General features: G+C 44.2%; 1 protein-coding gene across 6 annotated transcripts in view; it reads left to right on the top strand.

Annotated features, from left to right (window-relative positions):
• The window catches only part of PHLDB2 (pleckstrin homology like domain family B member 2), a 128,343-nt gene that overhangs the window by 62,919 nt on the left and 47,062 nt on the right, over window positions 1-18,362 (top strand). For all 6 annotated transcript variants that reach the window (XM_054189091.1, XM_054189092.1, XM_054189093.1 and 3 more), the window contains 3 exons: window positions 3,152-3,259; window positions 6,603-7,951; window positions 17,014-17,397. In XM_054189091.1, coding sequence (XP_054045066.1) covers window positions 3,205-3,259; window positions 6,603-7,951; window positions 17,014-17,397 — 1,788 coding nt within the window. In that variant the 5' untranslated portion in view covers window positions 3,152-3,204. The remainder of the gene's footprint in view (window positions 1-3,151; window positions 3,260-6,602; window positions 7,952-17,013; window positions 17,398-18,362) is intronic.

The raw sequence follows: 18,362 nt of genomic DNA, 5'->3' as shown, positions 1-18,362 counted from the left end.
AGGAGAGATGGCTGAATTTGAGAGCTCTGTTTAAAATTGACTGTTTATTTTCAGTTAAGGGAGCACTTTAGCAATGCCTGAGGCATCGCAACCCACTCGGTGGGTAATGTAAGAGCAAAGTGGGTGCCGTAGCAAACTCTGCTAAAGGGAGGTGGGTACCAGCCCCGGCCGAAGTAAAGGAAGGGGTGAGAAACTACGTGCCGAGAAAATGTCACCCTGAATCTATGGACTAAAAGCTGGGTAGAGCTGTACCTGTGGCTTGGTTGAGCTGCAGCGCCAAGGGAAAGGAGTTTTTACTGTAAAGCCACCCTATGTTATAATATCTTAAAACTGGAATCCTTTGTTTGACTTGCCGCCTGTTTGAGTCGTGAATCACTGTTTCTTCTGGTTGTTAGTGAAACAAAACTTAATTTGGCCTGGGCACCGTAGAGATGAAACATGATTGGTAATGCTGTATACATTCACTTTGGATGACTTTATAAATCCCAGATGAAATAATTTTGCTTCGTTCCAGCCAAGGCAGAGCACGGCATGCGCTCTGTAACGAAAGTCAGCCTCGCTGGTTGTTGCATGAGGCCCTGCTTAACCCTCATCTGAAAGAATATGATTTTGTGAGAGCAGATAAACTCTGGATTTTGAGCTGTTAATTTGTTTAGCTCATTAATTCATTAATTGTTTCTTGTTTATGCACACAGTGGAGATTTTTCGAAAGTTCTTCCCCCCAAAAATCCAGTTATTGCTAGGTGACGACTTCTGTGATCTCTCATCCTCTAAGAAGAGGGATGTGTAATGAGTTCTCAAACTTGAACTGAAACCATATAAATATTTAACCTTAAAAAAGACATTTTTCCTTTCGGCTATTAGCAAACCCAGGTATTCACCAAACTGAATTGAAGACTGAATTTTCAATTACATAGAAACCCTTCCCTCTCGGCTGTTCTCTCCTTAACGTTTGTCATGTTGATTAAGTGGTAGCCATCATCTTACGAGACAGAAAGGATGAGGTTTTTGGTGATCTTACCAATTATTTTAACCATAAAGCAGCAACGTTGGAGACACAGGAAATCCAATTACACTTTTTCCTTTCTTTTGAAGAACCCTTTTTTCTGTCTTTTAATTCCAAGTTGTCCATATTTTAGTTTTCTGTTCTATTATATGATTATACTCCTGTTACAGAACAGTGTGAAATGTTGAGAGTTGCTAGTTTTCTGTCTCAGGTTGAACATGTCCTGAAAAGTTACGTTTTTCCTTGTTCTCTGGGGAGCTCAGGTTGAAGTGCGGTATTTTTAATAGAGGTTACACAAGCGATATGCCAAGCAGGCAAGGTAGCACCAGTTTTAACAGGATTTTTGTCCTAGCCCTCCACGTTTCATAGGCAGGCAAAAGGCAGAGAGCCAGTTTGACACGTGAGGGAGCCACTGTTAGCTCTTGCTGGGGTCAGCTGCCCATCGGCCACAGCCCTGATGGGGGGTCTCGCGGGCAGCCCCCCAACCCTGCTCCTGGCAAAGCAGGCACCTAGGATGCTACACGGGTTTCAAGTTTGGAGGATGCAAGGCAAGCTGGAAGGAATTAGGGAAGGAGTCTCTCCATGGGGTGGAAGACCCAAGGAGGGGCGAAAGGGATGGTAAATGTTTCATGTCAACAAAATAATCTCTTGAACATGAAATTTGGGTTGAAAAGCTGTCCAGGCTGTTTCCCACCATCTGCTCTGGAGAACTTCAGTTCTGCGGTGCTGGAGAGGGCAGGCGCGGTGGGTGAGTCCCCCCCAGGAGGTATGGTGCTCTGAGGGTCTCCTTCATTTCCCTGTCTCCTTGGAGAGCAGAGCTGTTTTTGGGGGATGGTAGATTGTGTGCTCTTGGAGCCGTCAGGGTGAAGCCCACCTCTCGCTGTGAGGCAGGGAGAGGTGCCCGATGGGGTGGAAACTCTCCTTAGGGGTGAGAAATGACCTCTGCGGGGAAAGAAGCAGCACTGAGAAGCGAGACCAGCACAGGGGGATTCCTGGGAATCCAGGAATCCAGGAGCAGCGGAGAGGGACAGAGTCCCCCTGTGGGACAGCACCCTGGTGAGGGGAAGGCAGTGAGGGAGAAGCCCAGAGGTCACGGTGAAGGAGCTTCCCTCTGCAGGGGTTAGCAGCCAGCTCCCTTCTGCCAGGGCTGTCCTCCCAGGAGAATAACGTGAAAAAGCATGGCATGAAAAGTCTGTGCAGTGGAGAGCTGAAACGTTGCGGCTGCGATGACTGCGGTTAATTAAATAGGTGGCTGGTCTCTAGACAGCCCCAGACATCTGTCTCCATTCTTCACTTGTTTTTCTGCCGCGTTTCTATTTGCTTGTCCAGAGTTAAAGCCCAGAGGACCTACAGATGGTCACCATTATTTTTGTCACTTGATGCAATTTTTTTTAAAAGCTTTTTTGTCGACCTTTTAAAAACAGATGTGTGTATAAAAAAATAAATAAACCTTTTAATAGAGCAACTCACTGGAAATCTTCTATGTGGATTTAGATTTTATTTTAGTCTTTAGTGGCTGGGGTTTAATTTTGTCATTTCTTTTAAGCCAAGTCTCTTGTAGCCATATCATTTTTTTTCTATTTTTTTTTTTTTAAATAAACTTTAAAGAATATCTGCATTCCTCGTCTGGCTTCTTTGGAACCTCAGAAATCGTTGCATGCCAAAACATTTTCTGTGTTTTGGATCGTGTACCTTTTTTGCATAGGTTTCTTCACGATCGCAGGATGCTGGCGTTGCGTGGGCTGAAATTGGGCTATGGGCTTTCAAAAATAAAATCTTTAGCAGAGAAGTCCAACCTTGTTAATGATTTCTTAAGGAAGCCACAGGATTGCAGACAAAACTCTGGAGCTGTGACTAGTAACTGCCTGCACAGAGTCAGGATCATAGATAATAGCTGATTGTCAAATCAAATTATATGGACTTTTAAACTTATAAAACAACTGCAGACAGTTGGTGTCTTTTTTTTCACAGTCTCCACATTAAACATGGAGTGCTCTTTCCAAATATCTTTTAACATATTTCTTTTTGAGTTGTCTCAGGAAATTTAACCATAAGAAATGCCAATTTTGGTCTGTGTTATATACTTGAGAAATGTTCTCAGAATACACTTCTTAACATTCTTTTCTTTTGTTACTTTATTTGCAGGTCAAAATTTGTGTTTCACTCAAACTAGGATTGTTTTAACTATCCTGTAGAAGATGAATATGATGCCAAACAGAAGCAACCTTTCTTCCTTTCAGAATGCTGGATCAGGTAATCAATTAATAAAAATGAAGTTTGTTTGTAAGTATACTGAGATCTTGACGAATTTGTTATTGATTTTGGTCCTTTAATTCTCCTGACACATGGATAAGATCAGCGCGCTGTTCTTATTCCATACCTAACTCCATTTACCAGGCAAAATAAGGCCACAGCTGGATACGCTGCAGACAGCCAACCCTCCCCCATCGGTTTAATGCCTGGCTGGAATAGATATCAGTGACCCCCAGCTAAAATAGTCAGGAAAGGAAGAAAAGGAATGGGGGGGAGAAAATAATAATAATAAAAAAGGAAGAATTTCCTTCTCTATAGCTCCAGGCAGCAAATACTTTGCTAAACAGAGGAGCCTTGTGCTGTGCGCCGAAGGGTACCGAGCGAAATCTGGGGCTGAGCTGGATGCAGGATGGGTTTGGGACAGGCTGGGTGCCGGAGCTCCTGGCCTCAGTCCCTATAGCTGCATGCGGGGGCAGCGTCAGCCGGGATGTGTAACGCATCCTGGCGTATTCACAAAGTCTCATCCCAAACATTGCCCTAAAAATAAACAAAACAAACAAGATCTGGTTTGTGGGAAGCAGCCACGGGTTCAGCTAAACATGTGCTGTCGTCCAGTTGGGATTTAACCGTATGATTGCGGGCACTGTGGTGCTGGAACCAAACAGGCAGAAGAACTGGCATAAGGTACAGTAGAGAAAAGCTGAATCCGAGTGGCTACATGAAGGTATCGTGACCTTTTCTTACTGTACTTGTTTGGATTTCAAGTACAATGAACGCTTCATTGCTGTGGTGAACAGGCCTGAAAGTTTCCATGAGCTAACTTGTTTCTTGGCAAAAGCATCCTGTCTTTTTAGGATTAAATGCGCCTTACTGGTGTTGCAAGGGAGTAATAAACAATTATTAATGTCCCATTAATGTGTCTGCTAAGCTATTTATATAGGAGCCAGTGGAATTTATGCAAAAACATTTGAACTTAAGCTGTGTTCAAGTTATGATTTGGACAGTACAATTTTGATATGAGATTAGCTTTCAATTTTGAGAGGGATTCGGAAGAGGGAAGGAGAAAGACGAGGATAGAAATTAGGTTCTGTTCTATAATGGAAGGCTAAGTATACAAGACATATACATTGTGCTTTATATCTGTGCTTTTAAATAACTTTTACATCTTGTTCTTCTTCCTCATAACACCACTAATATGATGAATGCTTAAGCTTTTCCAGATGATTTTTTTCTCGTTCTGACAAGAGTTCTGTTGAACATGGGTCATGTTCCTCCTTTTGTTCATTTGAGCTTTGTCATTGCTGTTGATCAAAAGTTGTGAAAATAGATAAAAAATGACAAGTAAAATTTCGGATTACAAGAAACCGCAGTTTTACTTCTCACGGTGGTGATGGTGTGATGGAGAGCTCTGTGACCTTACTGGTTCAAAGGCAACTTACGTAGTTGTGTCATCATAACAAACATGTTAAAATCACAGCAAGTAAAATCATGGTCAGTATAAAGATATTAAATTCTGTGTAGCAGTAAACGTGAGGCTTGGTTTTGAAGCTGCAAGTTAATGTTTCTGGCCACTGCCAAAGCTTATAATATAACACATGCTTAGCCAGGTCCACTGTGGTCAAGAAGGTTTTGATTTTTCTTTTAATATTTTTTGCTTGTTTGCTTCCTTCCCCATAATGCTGACTCCTTTTATCTTCTGCCTATTCAATTACATTATTAATGACGGCTACCTTTTGTTCTTAAACTTATGGGTTTGTTCCTTAAGAATTGAGGAGAATATATTGTTACAGACTTACCACAGTTTGTGTAGAGAAAGTCTGTGCAACGGAGGTCTATTGAATGATGCCCTGGACAGTAATGAATTCCAGGGGGTTTTGCCTGGTTAGCAAGGAATGTCCCAGGAAAAAAAAATCAAAAAACCGTTCACAGAATGCATTGCTACGTTCCATTAGGTATCTGAACCTAGTGGTCCTCAATGAAATTGGATCGTATCAGCTCTGGTGGAGGGCGGGACTCCAAGTTTTGTGCCTAGGTTCATATAATTGTCTGAAGTGGTACTTGGAAGAGGATTAAAGTCTTGCCTCCGAGGATTTTACAGGCACTTTACACATTTGGATGTTAGGTTTTCCTGCCGAGTGACAAGCTGAGATTAGGTTTCTCATGAGGTGGCTGAAGTCACAGGTGAAATATGACTGAGCCAAGAGTAAATCCCAGGTTTGACCCTTATTTTCCAAAGCAACACTCGCTGGCACTGCAGGAACTGATGCTGAAGAGTAGTGCTTTATTAGTTGGAAGCACAGCCTAGCGCATCCAAGGAGCTTCTGTAAAGTGTTAATGGAGCCATTTCTACATCAGCTGAGGTCTAAGTGCAAGCCAGCTGGGGTTCCTGTTTATCTCCTGCAGTGACTGACACTGTCAGGAGCTGAATTCCTTTCTTTGCTTTCGGCAAAGTTGGTCTCAGAACTGTGGGCTGGAACTTGACACATCGTTGAACAATAGCATCCACCACAGCAAAGGCTTTTTTGGTGTGTGTCCTCTTCCAGAATATAAATTACAATTCTGACCAAGTGTTAGGACCTGGAGCCTTAAACTCCTGACAGTGTTTTGAATGGTCGTGTGTTTTTGTTGTTGTTTTGAGTGAGGTCATGGAGCCTAGCATTATACTTGTTTAAGGCTATCTTTTAACTAAAGTGCTCTTTGCAGATGTAGGTACAGCTTTGTATTTTAAGAGCACTGAGCTGAAACACCTTGTAAAATGGGCCTGGGTTTTGTACTTTTCCATGAAGCTTTGCACAACAATCCACAGAGTAAGCAGAAAGGTGACGAACTCCTACTGAGCTTTGAATGGAGCTCATTAGTATATTGGGGCTCGGATGCACAAGCTGCACAGGTTAAAAGAAGTGGTGGTCCAGAGCTTATGTTCTGTATTCTGAGCCCTCCTTTACTCGGCTGCCTGCTTCGCATCTTCTGCCTGCACCTCGGTTCCTCAGCTGTGAAACATCAGGATAGTAATGCTTCCTAACTTCATGGCTGAGCCACAGACTCCTGCAATGGATAAGACACCAAAGAACGAGTCTAGCCTCTTTCCAACGGTGTTGCTGATTTGTAGTATGAATTTCGTGATGTCCCTGTAGCCCTTCTTTTTAGTCTCCATCTTTTGCAAAAACAGAGGTGGGAAAGTCGTGCATCCCCTCCTTTGCTTAATGATCTGAGGCACATTTATTACCAGCACAGTAATTACTACAAAAGTGTTCTTTTCAAGTTAATGTGCAGGCATGCACACGCAAGAGGCTACCTACTTGCTAAAAGCTTTTTATTTTTTCTTCTTTTCTCTTCCTTACAGATTCCAGTAAGATTATGGCAGAATATAGCCACACACAAAACCAGATGGAATTACAAAATGCTAGTTTGGGAAAGGCTTCTGTGGCGAATTCCCTTGAAAATGGTCTCCAGGATATTATGGAAAACCTCAACCAGAAGAAATATTCATCAAGTCTCAAATTTAAAACAAACGGGGACTATGCTGGCTCGTATTTAACCCTTTCACAACCTATGCCAGTTAAACCTAATCCTTCCTCCAGTGTTAAAAATACACACTCTATTACCAAAATTCAAGGAGGCAAGCAGTTCCCCTGTGAAAGCCCATATCTTCCAGATAAAAGCATCTCTGTAAAGCATTTGGGTTCCGTATCAGGCACGTCTCCATCCCTCAGTGGGTACAGTTTAGGAAGGACAGACTTTGATATTCATGCCAACAGAGAAAATGAAAAATCCCTTGGACACATGGATAAGTTTCACTACTCAAAGTACAGTCAGAGAAACAAATCGTATGACAACGTCTACTTCCCAGGAATGTTGGAGACGAAGAAGATCTCAGGCTCGCTTCTGACCATGTGGAATGGAAGCTCGGGGAACGAGCTGATGCTTTCACCTGCTAGCAATTCAGGGGCGGCCAGCATGCCTTCTAGCCCAAAGCAAGGCAGGAGGATGAATATTGAAGACAGCCTGGCCCTTCACATAAAGCCAGTTAAGCACAAGGATGTGATGATGGAGACTCTGGGTTCGCGGCCTAGAAAATACTCTGGTGGATCTCTAAGTCATATGGGAATGTACAGTCGTTCCCTACCCAGACTTTATAAATCAACAGAAAGCCAGCTGGTGCCATTAAGTTTGCCACCCAGAAGCTCTCTGGGTAATACTAAAAGGAAAAAACTTGGAGAAAAAGATCTACCTCAGAATGCTCTGGATGCTGATAATTACCTGAATTTTTCTTCTTGCAGCTCAGGGGTTTCACCACATGCAAACTCTGTCTCTGGGAATAATCCCTACGCCAGTTCAACTCTTAGTGTTCCTGCAAGCCCTCGAATTGCTAAAAAAATGCTTTTAGCACCTTCTTCCCCGTATCTTTCTGATGATTTCGATAGACTCGGACTCTCAGGAACAAGCCCCAGTAGTTCTTTCTCCCCAGTGGATTTTGACAGGTCGTTTTCTATCCGAAGAAACCTTTCCACCAGTTCCGTGGAACTTGACGACCCAGATCTGGAAAGTTACAGACAGACGCCAAACTCACTGCAAACATCCATGCGAGAGCGGAAGAACAGCATTAGCTCCATTTCGGGAAGAGAAGACCTCATGGACTACCACAGGAGGCAGAGGGAAGAGCGGCTTCGGGAGCAGGAGATGGAGCGGCTGGTAATTTTTTCTCTTCCTCTTAGTTTTTCGTGGCAGTTAGCATTTGCAAACTGTCCATCCCAGATCTAGCCATCAGGAGGGTACAGCAAAGCATAAGCTGCCGTGTTTTGGAATTCAAATGTTGCCTGCTTCAGATGCCTTGTTCATTACCATAGTCCATGAAGCTAATGCTTAAATAGCGCCCTGCTGCAACGGCTGGGGTAGACAGTACCATTCAGCCATCTTAAAAAAATGTTGGAACCCATGTAAATTGCGTTCGGTCATCCTGTGGGCTCTGTTAAAATGTCTATGTGCGTAAAACCCACAAATTGCACTGCAGGGATCCAGCACTTTTTGTTTTAGATGATGGTGCTGTTTTGTGGTAAGTGGGTAAAGAAAAAAAGAGACTCTACTATAAGCTGCTCAGCCGTGTGTGCTGCGGAGTCAGGTATACATTGGTGTGGGTTCAACACCCATCACCAGAGCGTTCTCTGCTTGGTTGTGGATTTTCCTTCTGAGTATTTTTGTTAAAATGTAAGCCTCCTTGCTTCTCCCCCTCCCAGAATGGAGTGTAGCAGCGGGGGATGGAGTTTCTCTCTTTGTCTCTAGTCAACGTAAAGCATTGCATACTGCTTCAGTTTGGGATTAAATTTGGTAGTAAAATGTAATTTATGTATTATTGAAACAATTTTTGGGTAGGAAACACACAAAGATGGTTGAAACAGTGCCTTATTGAAACTGTCTCTGAAAGTATACTTATTATTTCTTTGAAAAAAGTTTCTCGGTGGCTGCAAGAGTCTCTGACCCTATTAAGGTGCGTTCATATTGTACTGATTTTATCATCGAATCTGAGGTCATTAGATGCTCCAATTGGTGTTTCTGAGTCTTAGTAATACTTAGTAACTCTTAAAAAAATCTTTACGCTTGTGTGCTTTAATTCAAATCTTTATGGATTTGAGCGAAATGGGTGTGGGGAACTCTTAAGCCTGTCTGGTTTGCAGACAGACAGCGAGCCTGCAGGGGAGCTCACTTCCTGGGAAGGCCGGGGTGACAAGCCGTGGGGAGGCGGGATGCGGGTGCAGGGGGATGCGGGAGCAGTGGGATGCGGGCTCAGGGGGATGCCCATCAGGGGACACTAGCAGTAGCCCACTGCCAGTGCAGGGCCACTGCTCCCATTTCGAGCCACACCTGGGAGCAGGTTCAGCTGAAGGTTTGTAACCCGTTGAGATGTCTCCCTCCCGTCTCACCTACGTCCTTGACAAAAGTGAGGACCCTGTGAGGCGGGCAGGAGCCTGCCTTTCCGTCCCCAGCCCGCTCAGGGCTGTAGTCTGTAAAGATACAACACTGTTGGTTTGCAAGGTGTGAAAATGTTCATTTTTGCCTGCTTAGAGCTGGGGCTGTAGAGTTGAGGTGTGGGTGTGAGGGGGTGGCAGGCACTGCCTCTCTTCCCCCTCGCTGAGCAGCCCCTGCCCTTCTTTGCCCCACTAGCCTTTCAAAACCTCCGCCGGCTCCCCTTGAAGCTGCAGCTTCTCGGGAGCAGGGGCTGGGCTCCCTGGGGCGAGGAGGGCCAGTTACCAGTGGAAATGACTGGGCAGCTTAGGAAAGGTTGTTACGCTTGCCCACACAAAAGCGGGAAGCATCAGCAGAAATGGTGGCAGGTTGTTTCTCTCTCTTCTTGGCTGCCTGCTCCCTGCCATTCCTCCACTCCTTTCGGAAATCTCCTCCCTTCACCTTGGTCCTGGTGCTTTCTGTGTGCAAAGTGGTGTTTGCTTCTTATCACAGGCTTTTCCAGACAGTCATGCTGTAAAACCTGAGATAATCAGTCATAAAAGACAACGTAGTAGAGTGTATTTGTATTTCAAAGAGAACCGTGCTTTTTTTTTTTCTTTTGTAGTGAGGTATGGAAGATATGGGGTTGTTTCAGTATTCAGTAATGCTAAAAGGTTTTATATGTGGATGTAATGACTACTTCCCCCCCCCCATTTCTTTTCTTGCTGGACAGTACTTCTGAAGAGTCCTGATTCTTTAAAAAGAGAATTTACCTTCTGTTTTTTCCAAGCATGTTAAAGTGTTTGAAAGAAGATGATGTTTTGTGTGTTGGATGTAATTTGAAGACAAAGGAACTTCCTCCTTCTTGAGTTCTACTTCTGTTCAAGATCCTGCTCAATATTTTTTTTTTTCCCCTTGTTAGAGCTGTCTGGTGGAAGAGTTGAATGTCAGGAGAGCGTGTCCTTCCAAGGGTTTCAGAGTCTGAAAAATGTGACAGATGATAGGTTTCTAGATCTCTGAGAAGGAATATATTTTAAAAGAAAAAAATAAAAAATTGCACGTTAGCTCTTTGTACATCAGGGCTTGTTCTCTTTTGGTTTTGTTTTAGTTTTGTCCTTCTGTGTGGATCTAGTCATGGTTCTATCCAAGCAGGGTCTTTATAGATCCAGCCTGAGCTTCCAAAGACCAGTTTTGTCTGACCTTGTGTACCGTGAGATGGACAAAGGTTAGAGATTCAGATCTGCTCAGGTCTCTCTTTTTTGGGGGGTGGAGAGAGGTGTGAATAAAAAAAGCCAACTAAACAAGCACCCACGGATAGCAAAACTGTGTGCTTTGGCTTTTCAGTGCTGAGTAAAAGTTCAGCTTGAGTAGCTGGTAGGGGAAACGTAGTCTCTCTTTGCACGAGTATTAAACTATTACATGCTGCGGTTTTTGAAGCAAAGTACACAGAAGAAAAGTGTAGGACTACTCAGAGAACTTAATCAGGAACATAAGCCTCCTTTTTAGAGGATTAGACTGCTCTATGGCCCAGGTACAAAGTGTAGAGCATCTTGCATTGCACCAGCACTGCCCCTGTAGCTATCCTGCTGGCACAGAGCGGTTCTAGGGTGTTGTGTTTGATAGCTGCTACTCACTTCTGGATTTACTTTTTCTTAGTAAAATCTATGCACACGCTGTAATCTGGCCTAGTATCTGCCCTTGGTCTCTTCTATTTTCTTTCACTTGTTTACTTTTTCTTTTCCATATAAATTATTCTATGAGTTTTACTCGTGCTTAGTTTGCTTTTTAAGTGACAGAGGTGCCTCTGGAAGTTTGCATTTTGAGCTGCTGCTTCAGCCTGCACATGAAGCCAAATGATCTGCTGTCATTGCCCAAAGAAATAAACAGAGAATTAAAAAAAAATAATAATGGTACAAATAGTGAAAATATGTATTGCAGGGTGGGGTTTTTTTCAGAATGATTTAAAATGTCTGAGTTTTAATTTGTTCCCGTGCACCAAACAGAAAAGACATGTATGTACTTGTGTAGGATTTGGCGTTTCTCCCTCCCTCTTTCTTTTGATTTGCCTCTTGTTGGCTGGGTTTCCCCCAGACAAGCTGAAGACTGGTGCCGCGTCTCTTTTGCCAGCCTGTTCCTCTGTGACTTGGGGAGCGGGAGGAACCGGAGTTCCCACTGCTGTCACCCCCTCGCCGCCCCCGGCGTTACTGCTGGGGACCGGTGGGCTGTGGGAGCAGGTGGGACGGCGGGAGGCTGCTCCTGGGGCTTGCAGAGGCAGGGGGCTGGTGGTGGGTCACGGTCTGCTGCTGCTTTTCCTTTCCAGCCCGGCTGACCAGACGTTGCGTCTTGGCATAGGGATGTTTGTACAAGCTTTACAGGAGTCGAAGTCCGAGTTAGCTATCGCTGAAGCTAGCCCAGGAGCCTTAGAAACAAGGGGAAAAAAATTACCACTGTGATCTGAGAATATTCAATGAGGTTCAGTTAACTATTGAATTTTTAATTTTATTTTTTTTCCTAAAGAGGAAATCTCACTCTTTTTTTTCCTATCTGAGACAAAAGCCCAACTGTGGCAGCTGCTGGAACTGAAAGGCAGTCTTTCTCTTCGGCCTGCGGGGAGGTCGGGGATGGAACAGCACAAGCAACACAGTCAGATAGATATTAAGGCCGTCTGTTTTGTTTGATGCCTGCTCACTTGAACAGCACTGAACTTGATTTTTTCTACGGCTTTTTTTTTGGCAGTACAATGTATTTCCTCTAGATGGTGGTAGGTGCTTAAAAATTACATGTGCGGTGTCTACATGATACCTTCCACAGGCCAGCTGTCTGTACGGGTGGTTGTTAATGAAGTTTCACTAGGTGCGGGAATTGTGCTGGGAGAGGTTTCGGTTTATATGACCGATGCCTGGAAGAGCAATAGTAAAATTCAAGGAGCTCATTTCATAGTCCACTTCTTCACAGTCAGAAGAGCACTGAATTTCATTAAGTAGGAAATAGTACAGAATATCCTTGTGCCTGGTTTGCATTGGTATATTACAATTTAGTAAGATGTGCTTGTGTGAGGGGAAAATGAAATGAAAATATTTTTGAATTTTCAAGGTGGTACTGCTTTAAAATTATGGTTAATAGAGTTTATTTAAATCTCCCATACAGGGTGGAAAAACCTCATACATGTTTTATAAATTTATCTTGGCACCGTGTCTTTTTATAGACCCTTTAAACATAAAGTACCCAAGCTGCATGTAAAAGTGTTACTTACCTCTTACAGGAACCCCAGCCAAGTAGAGAAAGGCTAGATCAAGGCAATTTTTCCCGCCACAAGGATTTCAAAGTCTCTATAGTGTTACAGAATAGCTACTTAACATTAATTTACTTTAGCAAACGAACAAGTCCCATATAATAGGATAAAAAAACCCTGCAGAATATAATTAATATTGACAAGACAGTACATTTTCAGGAACGTTCAGTTTCAGTTGTGTTCCAAAACATTTCCGTGGGATCTTTAATAATGCAAAGTGTGGATTACTTATGCTTAATTTTTGCAGCTATAAATTTTATGCAAAATAACAACACGAGCCAGCAAGAAATCGGTTTCAGGAGACCTATTTTTATGTACAGAACTTAAGTACTGCACTGGAGCTCTAGTCCTTAGGCTCCTTCCGTCACCATGATTTGAAAAAGGAGCATCTGCATAGGTACTGTAGGGGCAAAAGGGCACTGATCCGAACAAAGCACAGTACTTTGCTGAAAACCTGGGCTTGCGCTTCTGGGTGCCCAGAGGTGATAATTTGTAAGCGCACGTTCGTTATTTTGGAAGCCGGCAGCATTTCCTCAGGAGCTGAATACGTGCCTGCACATGGAGGAGCTCATTCTGCGGAAAATCGTCTGCTCAGTTCCTCCCTGGAGGCTGGCTCTACTCCATGCCACCACTGATCTACTCTGCTTTTGCTGCTCTGTTTCTTCTGTACCTGTAGCGGGAAGGTGAGGACAAGGTGTGCCAGCCCGGTCCCTGCTCTGAGCCGAGGTGGTCTCTCTGCGGCGCTTCTCCATGGAGGTGCCTCTCCCCGGAGGTGCCCGCGCATTGCCTGTGGGAGACAGACATGAAATATGGGCGCTTTCTCTGAGTTCTGTGCTGCTGGTGGTCACCTCAGAGCCAAAAGGCTAACTATAGCAAAGCAAGGGCTGAAAATGAGAAAATAAAGGAGGCTGAAGTGAGAAGCTGGTGCAAACTGGAGGGAAGAGGAGGAACAGTTGGTGAGCTCTTCTCAGATCCAGTTAAAGTCTAGCTTTGAAATAAGCTTCTCGGTATCTTGACAGGTGTGAAGTCACCAGCTCCTTAGAAATGCAGGAAGGAAAGAGAAACCTTTCTCCTGCCTCTTGCCTGCGGGGTACTGAATGTGTCTGTAAGAAAGTAAGTTTGGGGAGTTTCTGCTGCTCCCTTCCCCGGGCTCTCTGCCTCTTCCCCCCTCCCATCCTTTTAGACTAGCCGCTGCTCCAAGCTTTTGCTGTGAAGCTGGTTGCTTGCCTGTCTGTGAGGTTTTTGAAGAGCAACAATGGGAAAGTGCTGTTCTTTGGTGGCCAAAAAAAGCAACAGCCTCTTCTTCAGGCAAAGGGAGCCCTGGCTGCACAGGCTAGCCATAATTCTCATTAGCGTGGGTCACAAAGGATAGACTGCACATGTATTTTTAATGAAATCTGGGGTTATCCAGTTGCTAATGGCACTTTTCTAAAAAGCTTCCTGCTTGCCACAGCTGATTAACCAAGTCTTGCCTTGATATCTAGATATAGCATCACCTCTAGGCATTTGTAAAAGTCATATACGTGACATGCAACAGATGAACAAATCCCGGAATCACTGACGTGATGTTGTTAAAAAAGCAGGAGATATATACCTCTGCTATTTTGGAGCATTTTTCTTTACAGTGTGCCAGGGATGTCTCTAAGGTCATTGCTAATCAATAACAGAGGAGGGGGGTTATCCCCTTATCCCACCCTTCTCTTTCCACACCTAAATTTGCAGCCATCCATAGTTGGTTTGTAGCTTTGCAAAGTCAGGATTGGTGAAACTTCTCAGGCAGAAAGCGCACAAGACCTGTGTACCCCTTTTCGTAGCAGGTAAGAGATACACTGAAAATACTTGGAGATGTTTTAGTCTGTTAGAAAGGACATTTTATGGGGAAATACACTGAAAGGCTTGACTCAACACCCTCCCCTCCCACCAGAGCCAAATTTAAACCAGTTACCTTCTTTTGACGTACCTTTTTTTTCCCTCTGCTGTGTTCGGCATCACAAATAACTTGTGTGGCATTTCTTGCAAATTTATTGACTGAATTTTCCATGTGTTAATGCTTTTGCACTTTCCATTGCAGGGGTGCTTTCCTAGCTTGCTGCTTGACTCAGAAATTTATGCTGGAAACAGTTAAATGCAGGTGTGCTGGAGCTGGAATGAGTTGGCCGAGATGAAATGATGAGAATAGAGCGTATAAAATAACCACAGAGCTTCCTGTCCCTAAGCCTCTCGGCACATGTCAAAATAGAAGTGAGAGATATCGGTATTTCTGTAATGTGTCTGAAAGTTCATCAGGAATTTTTTTGAAGACTGGCAGAGGTTTTCCTGCAATTTTTAAGCTTTCCTGAGCATCTGAGGCTTGGGCCGGGGGGGGGAAGAATCCCCCCCCTCCTTTTTTTTTTTTTTTTTTTTTCTGACTGCAGGTTTGCAGTGAGAGCCCCTCACCTGAGTGCTTGGGCTGGGATGAGCAGCGGCTGTGCTTTGAAATTTGCCATTTCCTATTATTATTATTATTGAAGGGATGGAGGCTTGGCACGGGGTAACCTGATATACCCTGTTGTTGCCGGGAAGGATGGGACTTCGTGTCCTGATGCCGTGCTTCCCATCTAATACCATTACGACGACCGTATGAGAGGGCCAGGCCCAGTGCCATCGCGACGGGGAGAGCTGCATAATTACCGGCGATCCCGGCCAGCACTTGCACAGCGCTTTAGGAATTGGGTTGCCTGGCCAAAAAGACTTAGTAAGAGGGAGGATAGCGGCGTTGGAGGGGTAAGGGAACAGGCTGAGGGTCTGGCAGTGGTTGCGTGGAGGGAACAAGGCTTCGGGGAGTTATAATTATGTCGATCGTTTGGGGTTAAAGGATGCCTGCAGAATCTGCTGGACCCATTTGGTGGAAAATACGAGCTAGCAATTGCTGTCCTGCAGCTGCCCTGGGCTCCCTTATTTCAGCGGCTCCTCTCTGCCGGTGCCGTTGCAGGAGGCTTCAGAGGAAACCTGCAGTGGGAACCTGGGAATAAGCTACCTGAAGGCAAAATTTCTGTCTCGCGGCGCTCGCTTGGTTGGGCAGTGCTTGAGTTGAACCATCTGGGATGGGTTCGGATGGGTTCTCCAGCTCCAAAATGCAGCTCTTAACTGCGGGTGGTGCGGGGTGATGCGAACGCGTAGTGCGCACCACCGGGTAATCTCTCGGCAGCTGTATAAAAAGCTGGGCGCTTGTAAACCAGCGATAAATTTTCATAAAAACACCAGTGGCTTGCTGCAAGGGGAGGGCAGGCAATGCATGGCCCGGACTGCTTTGCTTGATCCTTGTTATCACTCGCTGTTGGGCACAGGGAGCGTTCGGGCTGTCAGAAATAGCTGCTTTGCAAATCTTGTTTGGAAATGTAGTGCCAGAGCTTGGAAAGCGACTATATCTGCAGTGGTTCCTGGGGAAGGAGGCTGAGGATTTGGGGTTTTCGGCTTTCTTTTTAAATACTCCTGAAAATAAGCAGCATTTCCTAGAAATCAGAAATGAGGTCATTAGTGCAGGTATTAATGCCAAGCATGGAACTCTCACAGTGATCTTTTTTCCAGCAGAATTTTCAATAGGCTTATGGTAAGCAAATTTTTATTTACTTTATTTTTCTTCTTTAGCAAAAGAAACATGAAATTACATAAAAGCATTACCTCTATCTGAAATAGAAGTTACAGGAAGCTATGCGTACAGTAAAATAAAAAAAATACAGCTTTCTGGTACGTTTTATAAAGTATCATAGGATCTAGAAATCCTTTGTGAATTAAATGTTTGTAGCAACTTGAAGCACATCAGGTCAAACTGGCACAGCTATTCAGATTCTCAAGTTCGAAATGTTAGTATGAATCCATAGGGAATTTGAGTTAACTGGTAAATAAAAATTTCCCCCACTTCTGTGCATTTGGCATCTGTTGTATTTTAGATGTGATGCCTCATTTTTCTGTTAATGCTCCTAAAACTGTGCGTTTCTCCCAAAAAAGGGAATCAAAGTTAATAAAACAGAAAATCAAAAAAAGTCAGGAATAAGTGAGTTCATGGAAAATCTGTGTGATACTTTGCAGCTTGGTGGGAGTATAGCATAAGTGTGAAGTGGAACAATTAGTGATTTATGCAGTGAGCTCACTGGACATGTGTACATACATGTGTACATACAAATGGGGTATGGTTACAAACTGAATAAACAATATTAATATTAAAATTTTCTACATTGGAAAGATAAATAAGTGTTAGAACATCTTATTTAAAGAGCTATTCATTTCTGTGAAATGTACTTTTAATTCTTTAAGTTCTTCTTCCATGTTAACTTTGATTCTTCATCTTGCACTGTAATTTATTTATGTAAATCTATTAATTATCTCTAAGTGCTAGCGATATACCTGCAACTGGAGGACTTTAATCCTTCACTCTAAAAAAAAAAAAAAACCTAAAAAAAAAACCCCAGCAAACGTTTTTTTAACTTCCTCTTTACTTTAGCTCACATTTGACGCTTATTGCTCTTGTCTTTTTTTAAACTAGGAACGACAGCGGCTGGAGACAATCCTCAATCTGTGTGCAGAATACTCCAAATCTGACAGCGACCCCGCTGCAGCTACAACAGTTGCTGATGTTCAAAAAATTAACAAAGAACTCGAAAAACTTCAGCTCTCCGATGAGGATTCGGTGTTCGAAGACTCCCAGATGAATCTGGAAACGAGGTTCAGAAGCCACTTGAAATCGTCTGCCAGCGATTCGGATTTCTCGGAGCTGAGCAACCACAGCCGCAGCACTGCTGCTTTCCTCCCGCCGAGAGGGTTGAGAGCCGACGAGCACTTCAACGAAAGCACGAAGCCTCCACCTTTTGCTGCTCCGGGCTTCCTGAAGGATGCCACTGAATCGTCCTACCTAAGCATCACACCAAAGGTAATGCTCTGTAGGAGGAAAGAGCACAAACCGTGTTCGACTGCTTGAAATCCTCCGCTAGGAGTCAGCTGTCCTGACAGGGACCACGGTTAGAATCACAGAATGGTTTGGGTTGGGAGGGACGTTTAAGATCATCTAGTTCCAAGCCCCCTGCCATGGGCAGGGACACCTCCCACTAGACCAGGTTGCTCAAAGCCCCATCCAGCCTGGTCTTGAATGGTTAGGATTGTTTGGATGTGAGAATTCATCTCAGAGCTCGTGCAATTTAGCAGCCAGCAAATGATTATTTCATTTTCTGTGGAAGCTATTAGTACTGGAAGTTGTTTTTTTTCAGAGGGATGTACAGTTCAGGAAGAGTTTTAAGATTTTCTGAGGGACAGGGATTTGCTTGAACAACTACAGATAAGGAAGGTTTCAGGAACCCTGCTTGGCACCGTGCTGGGATGTAGGAGGGAAGAGAAGCTCTGCCGTCTTCTCCCACCCGGGGGCTCCTGTCTTCTATAACAGGAGCATGTTTTCGTGGGCAAACCAGAATGGTCACACAGGAGGTGAAGAGGAGTTGCCTGAGCCGAATTTACTGTCCTGTCTCCTTTCCCGAGGCTGGACCCGAGCCACTTGTCAAATCAGCTGTTGCCTCTCATGGGGCGTGGGGCAGCAGCCACCCTCCGGCCGCTCGCACCCAACTCTTGTGCTTAATAAGCTGCAGCTCCTTTCCTGTGTACTTCACCCGGCTCTTCTGTTGCTGAAGGGGCGTTGTCCTTTGAAAAAACCAAGCTCACAGCATTTCTAAGAATTTCCTTCAGCTGGGGCAGCAGCAGACTCTGCTGGGGCTAGGGCAAGAGACTTTTGTCATCTTGGGTCAGTGCCTAGGCTTTGGTGTGCCAGACCAGCAGTGCAGCAAGTCCTGGTGACGGGCAGTGCGTTAAATAACTGTACTCAAGAGTTAGAATCAGGAGCATAAAAAG

Source organism: Rissa tridactyla, chromosome 1 (genome assembly GCF_028500815.1).
Source record: "Rissa tridactyla isolate bRisTri1 chromosome 1, bRisTri1.patW.cur.20221130, whole genome shotgun sequence".
Lineage (NCBI taxonomy): Eukaryota > Metazoa > Chordata > Aves > Charadriiformes > Laridae > Rissa > Rissa tridactyla.
This window is presented reverse-complemented; position numbering and strand designations above follow the sequence as displayed.